Source organism: Procambarus clarkii, chromosome 48 (genome assembly GCF_040958095.1).
Source record: "Procambarus clarkii isolate CNS0578487 chromosome 48, FALCON_Pclarkii_2.0, whole genome shotgun sequence".
Taxonomy (NCBI): domain Eukaryota; kingdom Metazoa; phylum Arthropoda; class Malacostraca; order Decapoda; family Cambaridae; genus Procambarus; species Procambarus clarkii.
In genome coordinates, this window is record NC_091197.1 from 29,293,747 (window position 1) to 29,309,995 (window position 16,249).

The window sequence follows — 16,249 nt, forward strand, 5'->3', positions numbered from 1 at the left end:
TGGTCCCGCCTCTCAACCGTCAATCAACAGGTGTACAGATTCCTGAGCCTATCGGGCTCTGTCATATCTACACTTGAAACTGTGTATGGAGTCAGCCTCCACCACATCACTTCCTAATGCATTCCATTTGTCAACCACTCTGACACTAAAAAAGTTCTTTCTAATATCTCTGTGGCTCATTTGGGCACTCAGTTTCCACCTGTGTCCCCTAGTACGTGTGCCCCTTGTGTTAAATAGACTGTCTTTATCTACCCTATCAATCCCATTCAGAATCTTGAATGTGGTGATCATGTCCCCCCTAACTCTTCTGTCTTCCAGCGAAGTGAGGTTTAATTCCCGTAGTCTCTCCTCGTAGCTCATACCTCTCAGCTCGGGTACTAGTCTTGTGGCAAACCTTTGAACCTTTTCCAGTTTAGTCTTATCCTTGACTAGATATGGACTCCATGCTGGGGCTGCATACTCCAGGATTGGCCTGACATATGTGGTATACAAAGTTCTGAATGATTCTTTACACAAGTTTCTGAATGCCGTTCGTATGTTGGCCAGCCTGGCATATGCCGCTGATGTTATCCGCTTGATATGTGCTGCAGGAGACAGGTCTGGCGTGATATCAACCCCCAAGTCTTTTTCCTTCTCTGACTCCTGAAGAATTTCCTCTCCCAGATGATACCTTGTATCTGGCCTCCTGCTCCCTACACCTATCTTCATTACATTACATTTGGTTGGGTTAAACTCTAACAACCATTTGTTCGACCATTCCTTCAGCTTGTCTAGGTGTGTGTGTGTGTGTGTGTGTGTGTGTGTGTGTGTGTGTGTGTGTGTGTGTGTGTGTGTGTGTGTGTGTTTACTAGTTGTGTTTACTAGTTGTGTTTTTACGGGGGTTGAGCTCTGCTCTTTCGGCCCGCCTCTCAACTGTCAATCAACTGTTTACTAACTACTTTTTTTTTTTTTTTCCCACACCACACACACACACACACACACACCAGGAAGCAGCCCGTGACAGCTGACTAACTCCCAGGTACCTATTTACTGATAGGTAACAGGGGCATTCAGGGTGAGAGAAACTTTGCCCATTTGTTTCTGCCTCGTGCGGGAATCGAACCCGCGCCACAGAATTACGAATCCTGTGCGCTATCCACCAGGCTACGAGACCCCTATCCACCAGGCTACGAGACCCCCTGTGTGTGTGTGTGTGTGTGTGTGTGTGTGTGTGTGTGTGTGTGTGTGTGTGTGTGTGTGTGTGTGTGTGTGTGTGTGTGTGTGTGTGTATGTGTGTGTGTGTGTGTGTGTGTATGTGTGTGTGTGTGTATGTGTGTGTGTGTGTGTGTGTACGTGTGTGTGTGTGTGGGTGCCCGCATACGTATACTTGTTTGCATGTATGCCAGTCGTGACAGATGCTTTCCTTCGTAACACCTGCGAATGAAGGAAGCATTGACAGGTGGAGACAACAACAGCAGCCAGACTCTGAGGGCCCTGAGGTGGTCTTCCGGCCCGTGCCCAGACCCCCAAGTACACAAGACCCGCAGCCAGACTCTGAGGGCGCTGTGGTGGTCTTCCGGCCCGTGCCCAGACCCCCAAGTACACAAGACCCGCAGCCAGACTCTGAGGGCGCTGAGGTGGTCTTCCGGCCCGTGCCCAGACCCCCAAGTACACAAGACCCGCAGCCAGACTCTGAGGGCCCTGAGGTGGTCTTCCGGCCCGTGCCCAGACCCCCAAGTACACAAGACCCGCAGCCAGACTCTGAGGGCCCTGAGGTGGTCTTCCGGCCCGTGCCCAGACCCACAAGTACACAAGACCCGCAGCCAGACTCTGAGGGCGCTGTGGTGGTCTTCCGGCCCGTGCCCAGACCCACAAGTACACAAGACCAGCAGCCAGACTCTGAGGGCGCTGTGGTGGTCTTCCGGCCCGTGCCCAGACCCCCAAGTACACAAGACCCGCAGCCAGACTCTGAGGGCGCTGTGGTGGTCTTCCGGCCCGTGCCCAGACCCACAAGTACACAAGACCCGCAGCCAGACTCTGAGGGCGCTGTGGTGGTCTTCCGGCCCGTGCCCAGACCCCCAAGTACACAAGACCCGCAGCCAGACTCTGAGGGCGCTGTGGTGGTCTTCCGGCCCGTGCCCAGACCCCCAAGTACACAAGACCCGCAGCCAGACTCTGAGGGCGCTGTGGTGGTCTTCCGGCCCGTGCCCAGACCCACAAGTACACAAGACCAGCAGCCAGACTCTGGGGACCCTGTGGTGGTCTTCCGGCCCGTGCCCAGACCCACAAGTACACAAGACCCGCAGCCAGACTCTGAGGGCGCTGTGGTGGTCTTCCGGCCCGTGCCCAGACCCACAAGTACACAAGACCCGCAGCCAGACTCTGAGGGCGCTGTGGTGGTCTTCCGGCCCGTGCCCAGACCCACAAGTACACAAGACCAGCAGCCAGACTCTGAGGGCGCTGTGGTGGTCTTCCGGCCCGTGCCCAGACCCCCAAGTACACAAGACCAGCAGCCAGACTCTGAGGGCGCTGTGGTGGTCTTCCGGCCCGTGCCCAGACCCTCAAGTACACAAGACCAGCAGCCAGACTCTGAGGGCGCTGTGGTGGTCTTCCGGCCCGTGCCCAGACCCTCAAGTACACAAGACCAGCAGCCAGACTCTGAGGGCGCTGTGGTGGTCTTCCGGCCCGTGCCCAGACCCTCAAGTACACAAGACCAGCAGCCAGACTCTGAGGGAGCTGTGGTGGTCTTCCGGCCCGTGCCCAACCTGTTCCTCCTACGGAAAAGACCACCCACGTCCCGACGGTGGGTCTCATGTTCAGACCGTTCCCACCAGACTTGGTCCAGACTCGAGATGAGCCTTCTTGCCTGTCTTTCCACTTTGTCCAACAGTCTGATGAATGATGGGGTGGGGGGCAGGTGCATACTCTAGATAAGAGCGAACTTCATATCAGGTTTTGCAGCCTTTCCTCTCTCCCCCCCCCCCCCCCCTCTCTCTCTCTCTCTCTCTCTCTCTCTCTCTCTCTCTCTCTCTCTCTCTCTCTCTCTCTCTCTCTCTCTCTCTCTCTCTCTCTCTCTCTCTCTCTCTCTCTCTCTCTCTCTCTCTCTCTCTCTCTCTCTCTCTCTCTCTCTCTCTCTCTCTCTCTCTCTCTCTCTCTCTCTCTCTCTCTCTCTCTCTCTCTCTCTCTCTCCTCTCTCTCTCTCTCTCTCTCTCTCTCTCTCTCTCTCTCTCTCTCTCTCTCTCTCTCTCTCTCTCTCTCTCTCTCTCTCTCTCTCTCTCTCTCTCTCTCTCTCTCTCTCTCTCTCTCTCTCTCTCTCTCTCTCTCTCTCTCTCTCTCTCTCTCTCTCTCTCTCTCTCTCTCTCTCTCTCTCTCTCTCTCTCTCTCTCTCTCTCTCTCTCTCTCTCTCTCTCTCTCTCTCTCTCTCTCTCTCTCTCTCTCTCTCTCTCTCTCTCTCTCTCTCTCTCTCTCTCTCTCTCTCTCTCTCTCTCTCTCTCTCTCTCCTCTCTCTCTCTCTCTCTCTCTCTCTCTCTCTCTCTCTCTCTCTCTCTCTCTCTCTCTCTCTCTCTCTCTCTCTCTCTCTCTCTCTCTCTCTCTCTCTCTCTCTCTCTCTCTCTCTCTCTCTCTCTCTCTCTCTCTCTCTCTCTCTCTCTCTCTCTCTCTCTCTCTCTCTCTCTCCTTATACCCATAAAACGTTGCGTAAGCTACCACATGTTTCAAAGAGTTTGTACATAAATATTGGAGAGAGAGTTCGCATAGAATTTGGTGACTGAGAGAGAGGTTCACTATAACAAGATATCCAACACGGACTGAGAGAGGTTCACTATAACAAGATAACCAACACGGACTGAGAGAGGTTCACTATAACAAGATAACCAACACGGACTGAGAGAGGTTCACTATAACAAGATAACCAACACGGACTGAGAGAGGTTAACTACAACAAGATAACCAACACGGACTGAGAGAGGTTAACTATAACAAGATAACCAACACGGACTGAGAGAGGTTCACTATAACAAGATAACCAACACGGACTGAGAGAGGTTCACTATAACAAGATAACCAACACGGACTGAGAGACGTTCACTATAAAGAGATAACCAACACGGACTGAGAGAGGTTCACTGGCAAGATAACCAACACGGACTGTCCTACACCAGGCCACCTCAGAAGCATAACATACGTTTGGCGTTATAAAGTTCTTTCGCTATCGTGGAGGAATGTTTGGATAACATTCACGAGAATCTTTCATTGAACATAAAATGAAAAATTCTTTTTTTCACTTCATATTATGAGAAATATAATTGACTATATGTTTATTGATTGTCCGTCCGATGCAGGGAGGGTGGCCCTGGTGGCAGTAGAGATGCAGGGAGGGTGGCCCTGGTGGCAGTAGAGATGCAGGGAGCGTGGCCCTGGTGGCAGTAGAGATGCAGGGAGCGTGGCCCTGGTGGCGGTAGAGATGTAGGGAGCGTGGCCCTGGTGGCAGTAGAGATGTAGGGAGGGTGGCCCTGGTGGCAGTAGAGATGCAGGGAGGGTGGCCCTGGTGGCAGTAGAGATGTAGGGAGGGTGGCCCTGGTGGCAGTAGAGATGTAGGGAGCGTGGCCCTGGTGGCAGTAGAGATGTAGGGAGCGTGGCCCTGGTGGCAGTAGAGATGTAGGGAGGGTGGCCCTGGTGGCAGTAGAGATGCAGGGAGGGTGGCCCTGGTGGCAGTAGAGATGTAGGGAGGGTGGCCCTGGTGGCAGTAGAGATGTAGGGAGCGTGGCCCTGGTGGCAGTAGAGATGTAGGGAGCGTGGCCCTGGTGGCAGTAGAGATGCAGGGAGGGTGGCCCTGGTGGCAGTAGAGATGTAGGGAGGGTGGCCCTGGTGGCAGTAGAGATGTAGGGAGCGTGGCCCTGGTGGCAGTAGAGATGTAGGGAGCGTGGCCCTGGTGGCAGTAGAGATGCAGGGAGGGTGGCCCTGGTGGCAGTAGAGATGCAGGGAGCGTGGCCCTGGTGGCAGTAGAGATGCAGGGAGGGTGGCCCTGGTGGCAGTAGAGATGCAGGGAGCGTGGCCCTGGTGGCAGTAGAGATGCAGGGAGGGTGGCCCTGGTGGCAGTAGAGATGCAGGGAGCGTGGCCCTGGTGGCAGTACAGATGCAGGGAGGGTGGCCCTGGTGGCAGTAGAGATGCAGGGAGGGTGGCCCTGGTGGCAGTAGAGATGCAGGGAGGGTGGCCCTGGTGGCAGTACAGATGCAGGGAGGGTGGCCCTGGTGGCAGTAGAGATGCAGGGAGCGTGGCCCTGGTGGCAGTAGAGATGCAGGGAGCGTGGCCCTGGTGGCGGTAGAGATGTAGGGAGCGTGGCCCTGGTGGCAGTAGAGATGTAGGGAGGGTGGCCCTGGTGGCAGTAGAGATGCAGGGAGGGTGGCCCTGGTGGCAGTAGAGATGTAGGGAGGGTGGCCCTGGTGGCAGTAGAGATGTAGGGAGCGTGGCCCTGGTGGCAGTAGAGATGTAGGGAGCGTGGCCCTGGTGGCAGTAGAGATGTAGGGAGGGTGGCCCTGGTGGCAGTAGAGATGCAGGGAGGGTGGCCCTGGTGGCAGTAGAGATGTAGGGAGGGTGGCCCTGGTGGCAGTAGAGATGTAGGGAGCGTGGCCCTGGTGGCAGTAGAGATGTAGGGAGCGTGGCCCTGGTGGCAGTAGAGATGCAGGGAGGGTGGCCCTGGTGGCAGTAGAGATGTAGGGAGGGTGGCCCTGGTGGCAGTAGAGATGTAGGGAGCGTGGCCCTGGTGGCAGTAGAGATGTAGGGAGCGTGGCCCTGGTGGCAGTAGAGATGCAGGGAGGGTGGCCCTGGTGGCAGTAGAGATGCAGGGAGCGTGGCCCTGGTGGCAGTAGAGATGCAGGGAGGGTGGCCCTGGTGGCAGTAGAGATGCAGGGAGCGTGGCCCTGGTGGCAGTAGAGATGCAGGGAGGGTGGCCCTGGTGGCAGTAGAGATGCAGGGAGCGTGGCCCTGGTGGCAGTACAGATGCAGGGAGGGTGGCCCTGGTGGCAGTAGAGATGCAGGGAGGGTGGCCCTGGTGGCAGTAGAGATGCAGGGAGGGTGGCCCTGGTGGCAGTACAGATGCAGGGAGGGTGGCCCTGGTGGCAGTACAGATGCAGGGAGGGTGGCCCTGGTGGCAGTAGAGATGCAGGGAGGGTGGCCCTGGTGGCAGTAGAGATGTAGGGAGGGTGGCCCTGGTGGCAGTAGAGATGCAGGGAGCGTGGCCCTGGTGGCAGTAGAGATGCAGGGAGGGTGGCCCTGGTGGCAGTAGAGATGTAGGGAGCGTGGCCCTGGTGGCAGGACATGCAGGGAGCGTGGCCCTGGTGGCAGTACAGATGCAGGGAGCGTGGCCCTGGTGGCAGTAGAGATGCAGGGAGCGTGGCCCTGGTGGCAGTAGAGATGCAGGGAGGGTGGCCCTGGTGGCAGTAGAGATGCAGGGAGGGTGGCCCTGGTGGCAGTAGAGATGTAGGGAGGGTGGCCCTGGTGGCAGTACAGATGCAGGGAGCGTGGCCCTGGTGGCAGGACATGCAGGGAGCGTGGCCCTGGTGGCAGTAGAGATTTAGGGAGGGTGGCCCTGGTGGCAGTAGAGATGTAGGGAGGGTGGCCCTGGTGGCAGTAGAGATGTAGGGAGGGTGGCCCTGGTGGCAGGACATGCAGGGAGCGTGGCCCTGGTGGCAGTAGAGATGTAGGGAGCGTGGCCCTGGTGGCAGTAGAGATGTAGGGAGCGTGGCCCTGGTGGCAGTAGAGATGTAGGGAGGGTGGCCCTGGTGGCAGGACATGCAGGGAGCGTGGCCCTGGTGGCAGTAGAGATGTAGGGAGCGTGGCCCTGGTGGCAGTAGAGATGTAGGGAGCGTGGCCCTGGTGGCAGTAGAGATGTAGGGAGGGTGGCCCTGGTGGCAGTAGAGATGTAGGGAGGGTGGCCCTGGTGGCAGGACATGCAGGGAGCGTGGCCCTGGTGGCAGTAGAGATGCAGGGAGGGTGGCCCTGGTGGCAGTAGAGATGTAGGGAGGGTGGCCCTGGTGGCAGTAGAGATGTAGGGAGGGTGGCCCTGGTGGCAGGACATGCAGGGAGCGTGGCCCTGGTGGCAGTACAGATGCAGGGAGCGTGACCCTGGTGGCAGGACATGCAGGGAGCGTGGCCCTGGTGGCAAGACATGCAGGGAGCGTGGCCCTGGTGGCAGTACAGATGCAGGGAGCGTGAGCCTGGTGGCAGTACAGATGTAGGGAGCGTGGCCCTGGTGGCAGTACAGATGTAGGGAGGGTGGCCCTGGTGGCAGTACATGCAGGGAGCGTGGCCCTGGTGGCAGGACATGCAGGGAGCGTGGCCCTGGTGGCAGTACATGCAGGGAGCGTGACCCTGGTGGCAGGACATGCAGGGAGCGTGGCCCTGGTGGCAGTACATGCAGGGAGCGTGGCCCTGGTGGCAGGGCATGCAGGGAGCGTGGCCCTGGTGGCAAGACATGCAGGGAGCGTGGCCCTGGTGGCAGTACAGATGCAGGGAGCGTGAGCCTGGTGGCAGTACAGATGTAGGGAGCGTGGCCCTGGTGGCAGTACAGATGCAGGGAGGGTGGCCCTGGTGGCAGTACAGATGCAGGGAGGGTGGCCCTGGTGGCAGTACAGATGTAGGGAGCGTGACCCTGGTGGCAGTACAGATGCAGGGAGCGTGACCCTGGTGGCAGTACAGACACAGGGAGCGTGACCCTGGTGGCAGTACAGATGTAGGGAGCGTGGCCCTGGTGGCAGTACAGACACAGGGAGCGTGACCCTGGTGGCAGTACAGACACAGGGAGCGTGACCCTGGTGGCAGTACAGATGTAGGGAGCGTGGCCCTGGTGGCAGTACAGATGCAGGGAGCGTGACCCTGGTGGCAGTACAGACACAGGGAGCGTGACCCTGGTGGCAGTACAGATGTAGGGAGGGTGGCCCTGGTGGCAGTAGAGATGTAGGGAGCGTGGCCCTGGTGGCAGTACAGATGTAGGGAGGGTGGCCCTGGTGGCAGTAGAGATGTAGGGAGGGTGGCCCTGGTGGCAGTACAGATGTAGGGAGCGTGGCCCTGGTGGCAGTACAGATGTAGGGAGGGTGGCCCTGGTGGCAGTAGAGATGTAGGGAGGGTGGCCCTGGTGGCAGTACAGATGTAGGGAGGGTGGCCCTGGTGGCAGTAGAGATGTAGGGAGCGTGGCCCTGGTGGCAGTACAGATGCAGGGAGCGTGACCCTGGTGGCAGTACAGACACAGGGAGCGTGACCCTGGTGGCAGTACAGATGTAGGGAGCGTGGGCCTGGTGGCAGTACAGATGTAGGGAGCGTGACCCTGGTGGCAGTACAGACACAGGGAGCGTGACCCTGGTGGCAGTACAGATGTAGGGAGCGTGGCCCTGGTGGCAGTACAGACACAGGGAGCGTGACCCTGGTGGCAGTACAGATGTAGGGAGCGTGGCCCTGGTGGCAGTACAGACACAGGGAGCGTGACCCTGGTGGCAGTACAGACACAGGGAGCGTGACCCTGGTGGCAGTACAGATGTAGGGAGCGTGGCCCTGGTGGCAGGACAGATGCAGGGAGCGTGACCCTGGTGGCAGTACAGACACAGGGAGCGTGGCCCTGGTGGCAGTACAGACACAGGGAGCGTGACCCTGGTGGCAGTACAGATGTAGGGAGCGTGGCCCTGGTGGCAGTACAGATGTAGGGAGCGTGGCCCTGGTGGCAGTACAGATGTAGGGAGCGTGGCCCTGGTGGCAGTACAGATGTAGGGAGCGTGGCCCTGGTGGCAGTACAGATGTAGGGAGCGTGGCCCTGGTGGCAGTACAGATGTAGGGAGCGTGGCCCTGGTGGCAGTACAGATGTAGGGAGCGTGGCCCTGGTGGCAGTACAGATGTAGGGAGCGTGGCCCTGGTGGCAGTACAGATGCAGGGAGCGTGACCCTGGTGGCAGGACATGCAGGGAGCGTGGCCCTGGTGGCAAGACATGCAGGGAGCGTGGCCCTGGTGGCAGTACAGATGCAGGGAGCGTGAGCCTGGTGGCAGTACAGATGTAGGGAGCGTGGCCCTGGTGGCAGTACAGATGTAGGGAGGGTGGCCCTGGTGGCAGTACATGCAGGGAGGGTGGCCCTGGTGGCAGTACAGATGCAGGGAGGGTGGCCCTGGTGGCAGTACAGATGTAGGGAGCGTGACCCTGGTGGCAGTACAGATGCAGGGAGCGTGACCCTGGTGGCAGTACAGACACAGGGAGCGTGACCCTGGTGGCAGTACAGATGTAGGGAGCGTGGCCCTGGTGGCAGTACAGAAACAGGGAGCGTGACCCTGGTGGCAGTACAGACACAGGGAGCGTGACCCTGGTGGCAGTACAGATGCAGGGAGCGTGACCCTGGTGGCAGTAGAGACACAGGGAGCGTGACCCTGGTGGCAGTACAGATGTAGGGAGGGTGGCCCTGGTGGCAGTAGAGATGTAGGGAGCGTGGCCCTGGTGGCAGTACAGATGTAGGGAGGGTGGCCCTGGTGGCAGTAGAGATGTAGGGAGGGTGGCCCTGGTGGCAGTACAGATGTAGGGAGCGTGGCCCTGGTGGCAGTACAGATGTAGGGAGGGTGGCCCTGGTGGCAGTAGAGATGTAGGGAGGGTGGCCCTGGTGGCAGTACAGATGTAGGGAGGGTGGCCCTGGTGGCAGTAGAGATGTAGGGAGCGTGGCCCTGGTGGCAGTACAGATGCAGGGAGCGTGACCCTGGTGGCAGTACAGACACAGGGAGCGTGACCCTGGTGGCAGTACAGATGTAGGGAGCGTGGCCCTGGTGGCAGTACAGATGTAGGGAGCGTGACCCTGGTGGCAGTACAGACACAGGGAGCGTGACCCTGGTGGCAGTACAGATGTAGGGAGCGTGGCCCTGGTGGCAGTACAGACACAGGGAGCGTGACCCTGGTGGCAGTACAGATGTAGGGAGCGTGGCCCTGGTGGCAGTACAGACACAGGGAGCGTGACCCTGGAGGCAGTACAGACACAGGGAGCGTGACCCTGGTGGCAGTACAGATGTAGGGAGCGTGGCCCTGGTGGCAGTACAGATGCAGGGAGCGTGACCCTGGTGGCAGTACAGACACAGGGAGCGTGGCCCTGGTGGCAGTACAGACACAGGGAGCGTGACCCTGGTGGCAGTACAGATGTAGGGAGCGTGGCCCTGGTGGCAGTACAGATGTAGGGAGCGTGGCCCTGGTGGCAGTACAGATGTAGGGAGCGTGGCCCTGGTGGCAGTACAGATGTAGGGAGCGTGGCCCTGGTGGCAGTGCAGATGTAGGGAGCGTGGCCCTGGTGGCAGTACAGATGTAGGGAGCGTGGCCCTGGTGGCAGTACAGATGTAGGGAGCGTGGCCCTGGTGGCAGTACAGATGTAGGGAGCGTGGCCCTGGTGGCAGTACAGATGTAGGGAGCGTGGCCCTGGTGGCAGTACAGATGTAGGGAGCGTGGCCCTGGTGGCAGTACAGATGTAGGGAGCGTGGCCCTGGTGGCAGTACAGATGTAGGGAGCGTGGCCCTGGTGGCAGTACAGATGCAGGGAGCGTGGCCCTGGTGGCAGTACAGATGCAGGGAGGGTGGCCCTGGTGGCAGTACAGATGTAGGGAGCGGGGCCCTGGTGGCAGTACAGATGTAGGGAGCGTGGCCCTGGTGGCAGTACAGATGCAGGGAGGGTGGCCCTGGTGGCAGTACAGATGTAGGGAGCGTGACCCTGGTGGCAGTACAGATGCAGGGAGCGTGACCCTGGTGGCAGTACAGACACAGGGAGCGTGACCCTGGTGGCAGTACAGATGTAGGGAGCGTGGCCCTGGTGGCAGTACAGAAACAGGGAGCGTGACCCTGGTGGCAGTACAGACACAGGGAGCGTGACCCTGGTGGCAGTACAGATGCAGGGAGCGTGACCCTGGTGGCAGTAGAGACACAGGGAGCGTGACCCTGGTGGCAGTACAGATGTAGGGAGGGTGGCCCTGGTGGCAGTAGAGATGTAGGGAGCGTGGCCCTGGTGGCAGTACAGATGTAGGGAGGGTGGCCCTGGTGGCAGTAGAGATGTAGGGAGGGTGGCCCTGGTGGCAGTACAGATGTAGGGAGCGTGGCCCTGGTGGCAGTACAGATGTAGGGAGGGTGGCCCTGGTGGCAGTAGAGATGTAGGGAGGGTGGCCCTGGTGGCAGTACAGATGTAGGGAGGGTGGCCCTGGTGGCAGTAGAGATGTAGGGAGCGTGGCCCTGGTGGCAGTACAGATGCAGGGAGCGTGACCCTGGTGGCAGTACAGACACAGGGAGCGTGACCCTGGTGGCAGTACAGATGTAGGGAGCGTGGCCCTGGTGGCAGTACAGATGTAGGGAGCGTGACCCTGGTGGCAGTACAGACACAGGGAGCGTGACCCTGGTGGCAGTACAGATGTAGGGAGCGTGGCCCTGGTGGCAGTACAGACACAGGGAGCGTGACCCTGGTGGCAGTACAGATGTAGGGAGCGTGGCCCTGGTGGCAGTACAGACACAGGGAGCGTGACCCTGGAGGCAGTACAGACACAGGGAGCGTGACCCTGGTGGCAGTACAGATGTAGGGAGCGTGGCCCTGGTGGCAGTACAGATGCAGGGAGCGTGACCCTGGTGGCAGTACAGACACAGGGAGCGTGGCCCTGGTGGCAGTACAGACACAGGGAGCGTGACCCTGGTGGCAGTACAGATGTAGGGAGCGTGGCCCTGGTGGCAGTACAGATGTAGGGAGCGTGGCCCTGGTGGCAGTACAGATGTAGGGAGCGTGGCCCTGGTGGCAGTACAGATGTAGGGAGCGTGGCCCTGGTGGCAGTGCAGATGTAGGGAGCGTGGCCCTGGTGGCAGTACAGATGTAGGGAGCGTGGCCCTGGTGGCAGTACAGATGTAGGGAGCGTGGCCCTGGTGGCAGTACAGATGTAGGGAGCGTGGCCCTGGTGGCAGTACAGATGTAGGGAGCGTGGCCCTGGTGGCAGTACAGATGTAGGGAGCGTGGCCCTGGTGGCAGTACAGATGTAGGGAGCGTGGCCCTGGTGGCAGTACAGATGTAGGGAGCGTGGCCCTGGTGGCAGTACAGATGCAGGGAGCGTGGCCCTGGTGGCAGTACAGATGCAGGGAGGGTGGCCCTGGTGGCAGTACAGATGTAGGGAGCGGGGCCCTGGTGGCAGTACAGATGTAGGGAGCGTGGCCCTGGTGGCAGTAGAGATGTAGGGAGGGTGGCCCTGGTGGCAGTACAGATGTAGGGAGCGTGGCCCTGGTGGCAGTACAGATGCAGGGAGCGTGGCCCTGGTGGCAGTACAGATGCAGGGAGGGTGGCCCTGGTGGCAGTACAGATGCAGGGAGCGTGACCCTGGTGGCAGTACAGACACAGGGAGCGTGACCCTGGTGGCAGTACAGATGCAGGGAGCGTGGCCCTGGTGGCAGTAGAGATGCAGGGAGGGTGGCCCTGGTGGCAGTACAGATGCAGGGAGCGTGACCCTGGTGGCAGTACAGACACAGGGAGCGTGACCCTGGTGGCAGTACAGACACAGGGAGCGTGACCCTGGTGGCAGTACAGATGCAGGGAGCGTGGCCCTGGTGGCAGTACAGACACAGGGCGCGTGACCCTGGTGGCAGTACAGATGTAAGGAGCGTGGCCCTGGTGGCAGTACAGACACAGGGCGCGTGACCCTGGTGGCAGTACAGATGTAGGGAGCGTGGCCCTGGTGGCAGTACAGATGTAGGGAGCGTGGCCCTGGTGGCAGTACAGATGTAGGGAGCGTGGCCCTGGTGGCAGTACAGATGTAGGGAGCGTGGCCCTGGTGGCAGTACAGATGCAGGGAGGGTGGCCCTGGTGGCAGTACAGATGTAGGGAGCGTGGCCCTGGTGGCAGTACAGACACAGGGCGCGTGACCCTGGTGGCAGTACAGACACAGGGCGCGTGGCCCTGGTGGCAGTACAGATGTAGGGAGCGTGGCCCTGGTGGCAGTACAGATGTAGGGAGCGTGGCCCTGGTGGCAGTACAGATGTAGGGAGCGTGGCCCTGGTGGCAGTACAGATGTAGGGAGCGTGGCCCTGGTGGCAGTACAGATGCAGGGAGCGTGGCCCTGGTGGCAGTACAGATGCAGGGAGGGTGGCCCTTGTGGCAGTACAGATGTAGGGAGCGGGGCCCTGGTGGCAGTACAGATGTAGGGAGCGTGGCCCTGGTGGCAGTAGAGATGTAGGGAGGATGGCCCTGGTGGCAGTACAGATGTAGGGAGCGTGGCCCTGGTGGCAGTACAGATGTAGGGAGCGTGGCCCTGGTGGCAGTACAGATGCAGGGAGGGTGGCCCTGGTGGCAGTACAGATGCAGGGAGCGTGACCCTGGTGGCAGTACAGACACAGGGAGCGTGACCCTGGTGGCAGTACAGATGCAGGGAGCGTGGCCCTGGTGGCAGTAGAGATGCAGGGAGGGTGGCCCTGGTGGCAGTACAGATGCAGGGAGCGTGACCCTGGTGGCAGTACAGACACAGGGAGCGTGACCCTGGTGGCAGTACAGACACAGGGAGCGTGACCCTGGTGGCAGTACAGATGCAGGGAGCGTGGCCCTGGTGGCAGTACAGACACAGGGCGCGTGACCCTGGTGGCAGTACAGATGTAAGGAGCGTGGCCCTGGTGGCAGTACAGACACAGGGAGCGTGACCCTGGTGGCAGTACAGATGCAGGGAGCGTGACCCTGGTGGCAGTACAGATGCAGGGAGCGTGACCCTGGTGGCAGTACAGACACAGGGAGCGTGACCCTGGTGGCAGTACAGATGCAGGGAGCGTGGCCCTGGTGGCAGTACAGACACAGGGCGCGTGACCCTGGTGGCAGTACAGATGTAGGGAGCGTGGCCCTGGTGGCAGTACAGATGTAGGGAGCGTGGCCCTGGTGGCAGTACAGATGTAGGGAGCGTGGCCCTGGTGGCAGTACAGATGTAGGGAGCGTGGCCCTGGTGGCAGTACAGATGCAGGGAGGGTGGCCCTGGTGGCAGTACAGATGTAGGGAGCGTGGCCCTGGTGGCAGTACAGACACAGGGCGCGTGACCCTGGTGGCAGTACAGACACAGGGCGCGTGACCCTGGTGGCAGTACAGACACAGGGTGCGTGGCCCTGGTGCCACCTGCTTGCTTACCTGCTTGATGGGGTTCTGGGAGTTCTTCTACTCCCCAAGCCCGGCCCGAGGCCAGGCTTGACTTGTGAGAGTTTGGTCCACCAGGCTGTTGCTTGGAGCGGCCCGCAGGCCCACATACCCACCACAGCCCGGTTGGTCCGTCACTCCTTGGAGGAAACAATCTAGTTTCTTCTTGAAGATGTCTACGGTTGTTCCGGCAATATTTCTTATGCTTGCTGGGAGGACGTTGAACAACCGCGGACCTCTGATATTTATACAGTGTTCTCTGATTGTGCCTATAGCACCTCTGCTCTTCACTGGTTCTATTCTGCATTTTCTTCCATGTCGTTCACTCCAGTACGTTGTCATTTTAGTGTGTAGATTTGGGACCTGGCCCTCCAGTATTTTCCATGTGCATATTATTTGATATCTCTCTCGTCTCCTTTCTAGTGAGTACATTTGGAGGGCTTTGAGACGATTCCAATAATTTAGGTGCTTTATCTCGTCTATGCGTGCCGTATATGTTCTCTGTATTCCCTCTATTTCAGCAATCTCTCCTGCTCTGAAGGGGGAAGTGAGTACTGAGCAGTACTCAAGACGGGACAACACAAGTGACTTGAAGAGTACAACCATTGTGATGGGATCTCTGGACTTGAAGGTTCTCGTAATCCATCCTATTACGTTCTCGTAATCCATTTTTCTGGCTGACGCAATATTTGCTTGGTTATGCTCCCTAAAATTTAGGTCGTCAGACATCATTATTCCCAAATCCTTTACGTGTTGCTTTCCTACTATGGGGAAATTTGATTGCGTTTCGTACTCTGTATTATGTTTAATGTTCTCATTTTTACCGTACCTAAGTACATGGAATTTATCGCTGTTAAACATCATCTTATTTTCTGCTGCCCAATCAAAAACTTTATTAATATCTGCTTGTAGTTTTTCAATGTCTAGAACAGAGGAAATTTTCCTGCTGATTTTTGTGTCATCTGCAAAGGTTGATACGAAGCTGTGACTTGTATTTGAGTGTATGTCTGATATGAGAATAAGGAACAGCAGTGGTGCAAGGACTGTACCCTGAGGTACTGAGCTTTTAACTGCTCTTGGACTCGATTTTATATAGTTGACTGTTACTCTTTGTATTCTGTTCGACAGAAAACTGAGTATCCACCATCCTACTTTACCAGTTATTTCCATTGACCTCACTTTGCTATCACTCCAGGGTCACATTTATCGAATGGCTTTGCAAAGTCCATGTATACCACATTTGCATTCTGTTTTTCTTCTAATGACTCAGTGATTTTGTTATAGTGGTCAAGTAACTGCGAGAGGCATGATCTTCCCGCTCTAAATCCATGTTGCCCTGTATTGTGGAGGTCATTGGTCTCCATGTTGGCCTGGGTTGTAGAGGCCTTTGGTCTCCATGAAACTAGTGACCTGACTCCTGATCACTCTCTCAAACAATTGTATTATGTGGGACGTTAGTGCAACTGGTCTATAATTCTTTGCCAATGTTTTGCTACCACCCTTGTGTACAGGGGCAATGTCTGCTACTTTAAGCGCATTTAATATCTCCCCGTGTCCAAGCTCTTCCTCCACACTATACTGAGTGCCAACGCTACTGGCACTTTGCATTTCTTTATAAATATGGAATTACATGAGTCTGGACCCGGGGCTGAGTGCATGGGCATATTGTCAATTTCTCTTTCAAAATCTGCCACGCTCGTGTTGATATCAATTATATTTACAGGGGTTTGGAAATCACGCATAAAGAAGTTATTTGGATCTTCCACTTTCATGCTGTTTATCAGGGTGCTAACCATGTCCTCATACTGCTTTTTTAGGATTTCACTAATTTCTTTGTCATCCTCAGTGTATGAACCTTCACTAGTACGAATAGGTCCAATACTGGCAGTGGTTTTTGCTTTTGATTTAGCATATGTGAAGAAATATCTTGGGTTTTTCTTTATTTCTTGAATTGCTTTCTGTTCTAATTGCCTTTCTTCAGTCTGACATGAATGCTTCAGGCTCTGTTCGATTTCTTCAATCTCCCTGTTTAAATTGTTCTGCTTGGAATGGAAAGTCGTGTCTGCTTAAGCATTACCGTTAATTTTTTCCTTCTTTTGTAGTGCCGTCTGCTTTCTTCTTCTATAATGGACCTC

General features: G+C 57.8%; 1 protein-coding gene across 1 annotated transcript in view; it reads left to right on the forward strand.

Moving 5' to 3' along the window:
• Window positions 1–1,394: 1,394 nt before the first annotated feature.
• LOC138351167 (nascent polypeptide-associated complex subunit alpha, muscle-specific form-like) overlaps window positions 1,395–16,249 on the forward strand; it is a 16,392-nt gene continuing 1,537 nt past the window's right edge. The window contains exons 1-3 of the mRNA XM_069302805.1: window positions 1,395–2,782; window positions 15,243–15,343; window positions 16,217–16,249. The exon at window positions 16,217–16,249 is cut by the window's right edge and continues 54 nt beyond it. Of these exons, the coding sequence (XP_069158906.1) occupies window positions 1,395–2,782; window positions 15,243–15,343; window positions 16,217–16,249 (1,522 nt within the window). The remainder of the gene's footprint in view (window positions 2,783–15,242; window positions 15,344–16,216) is intronic.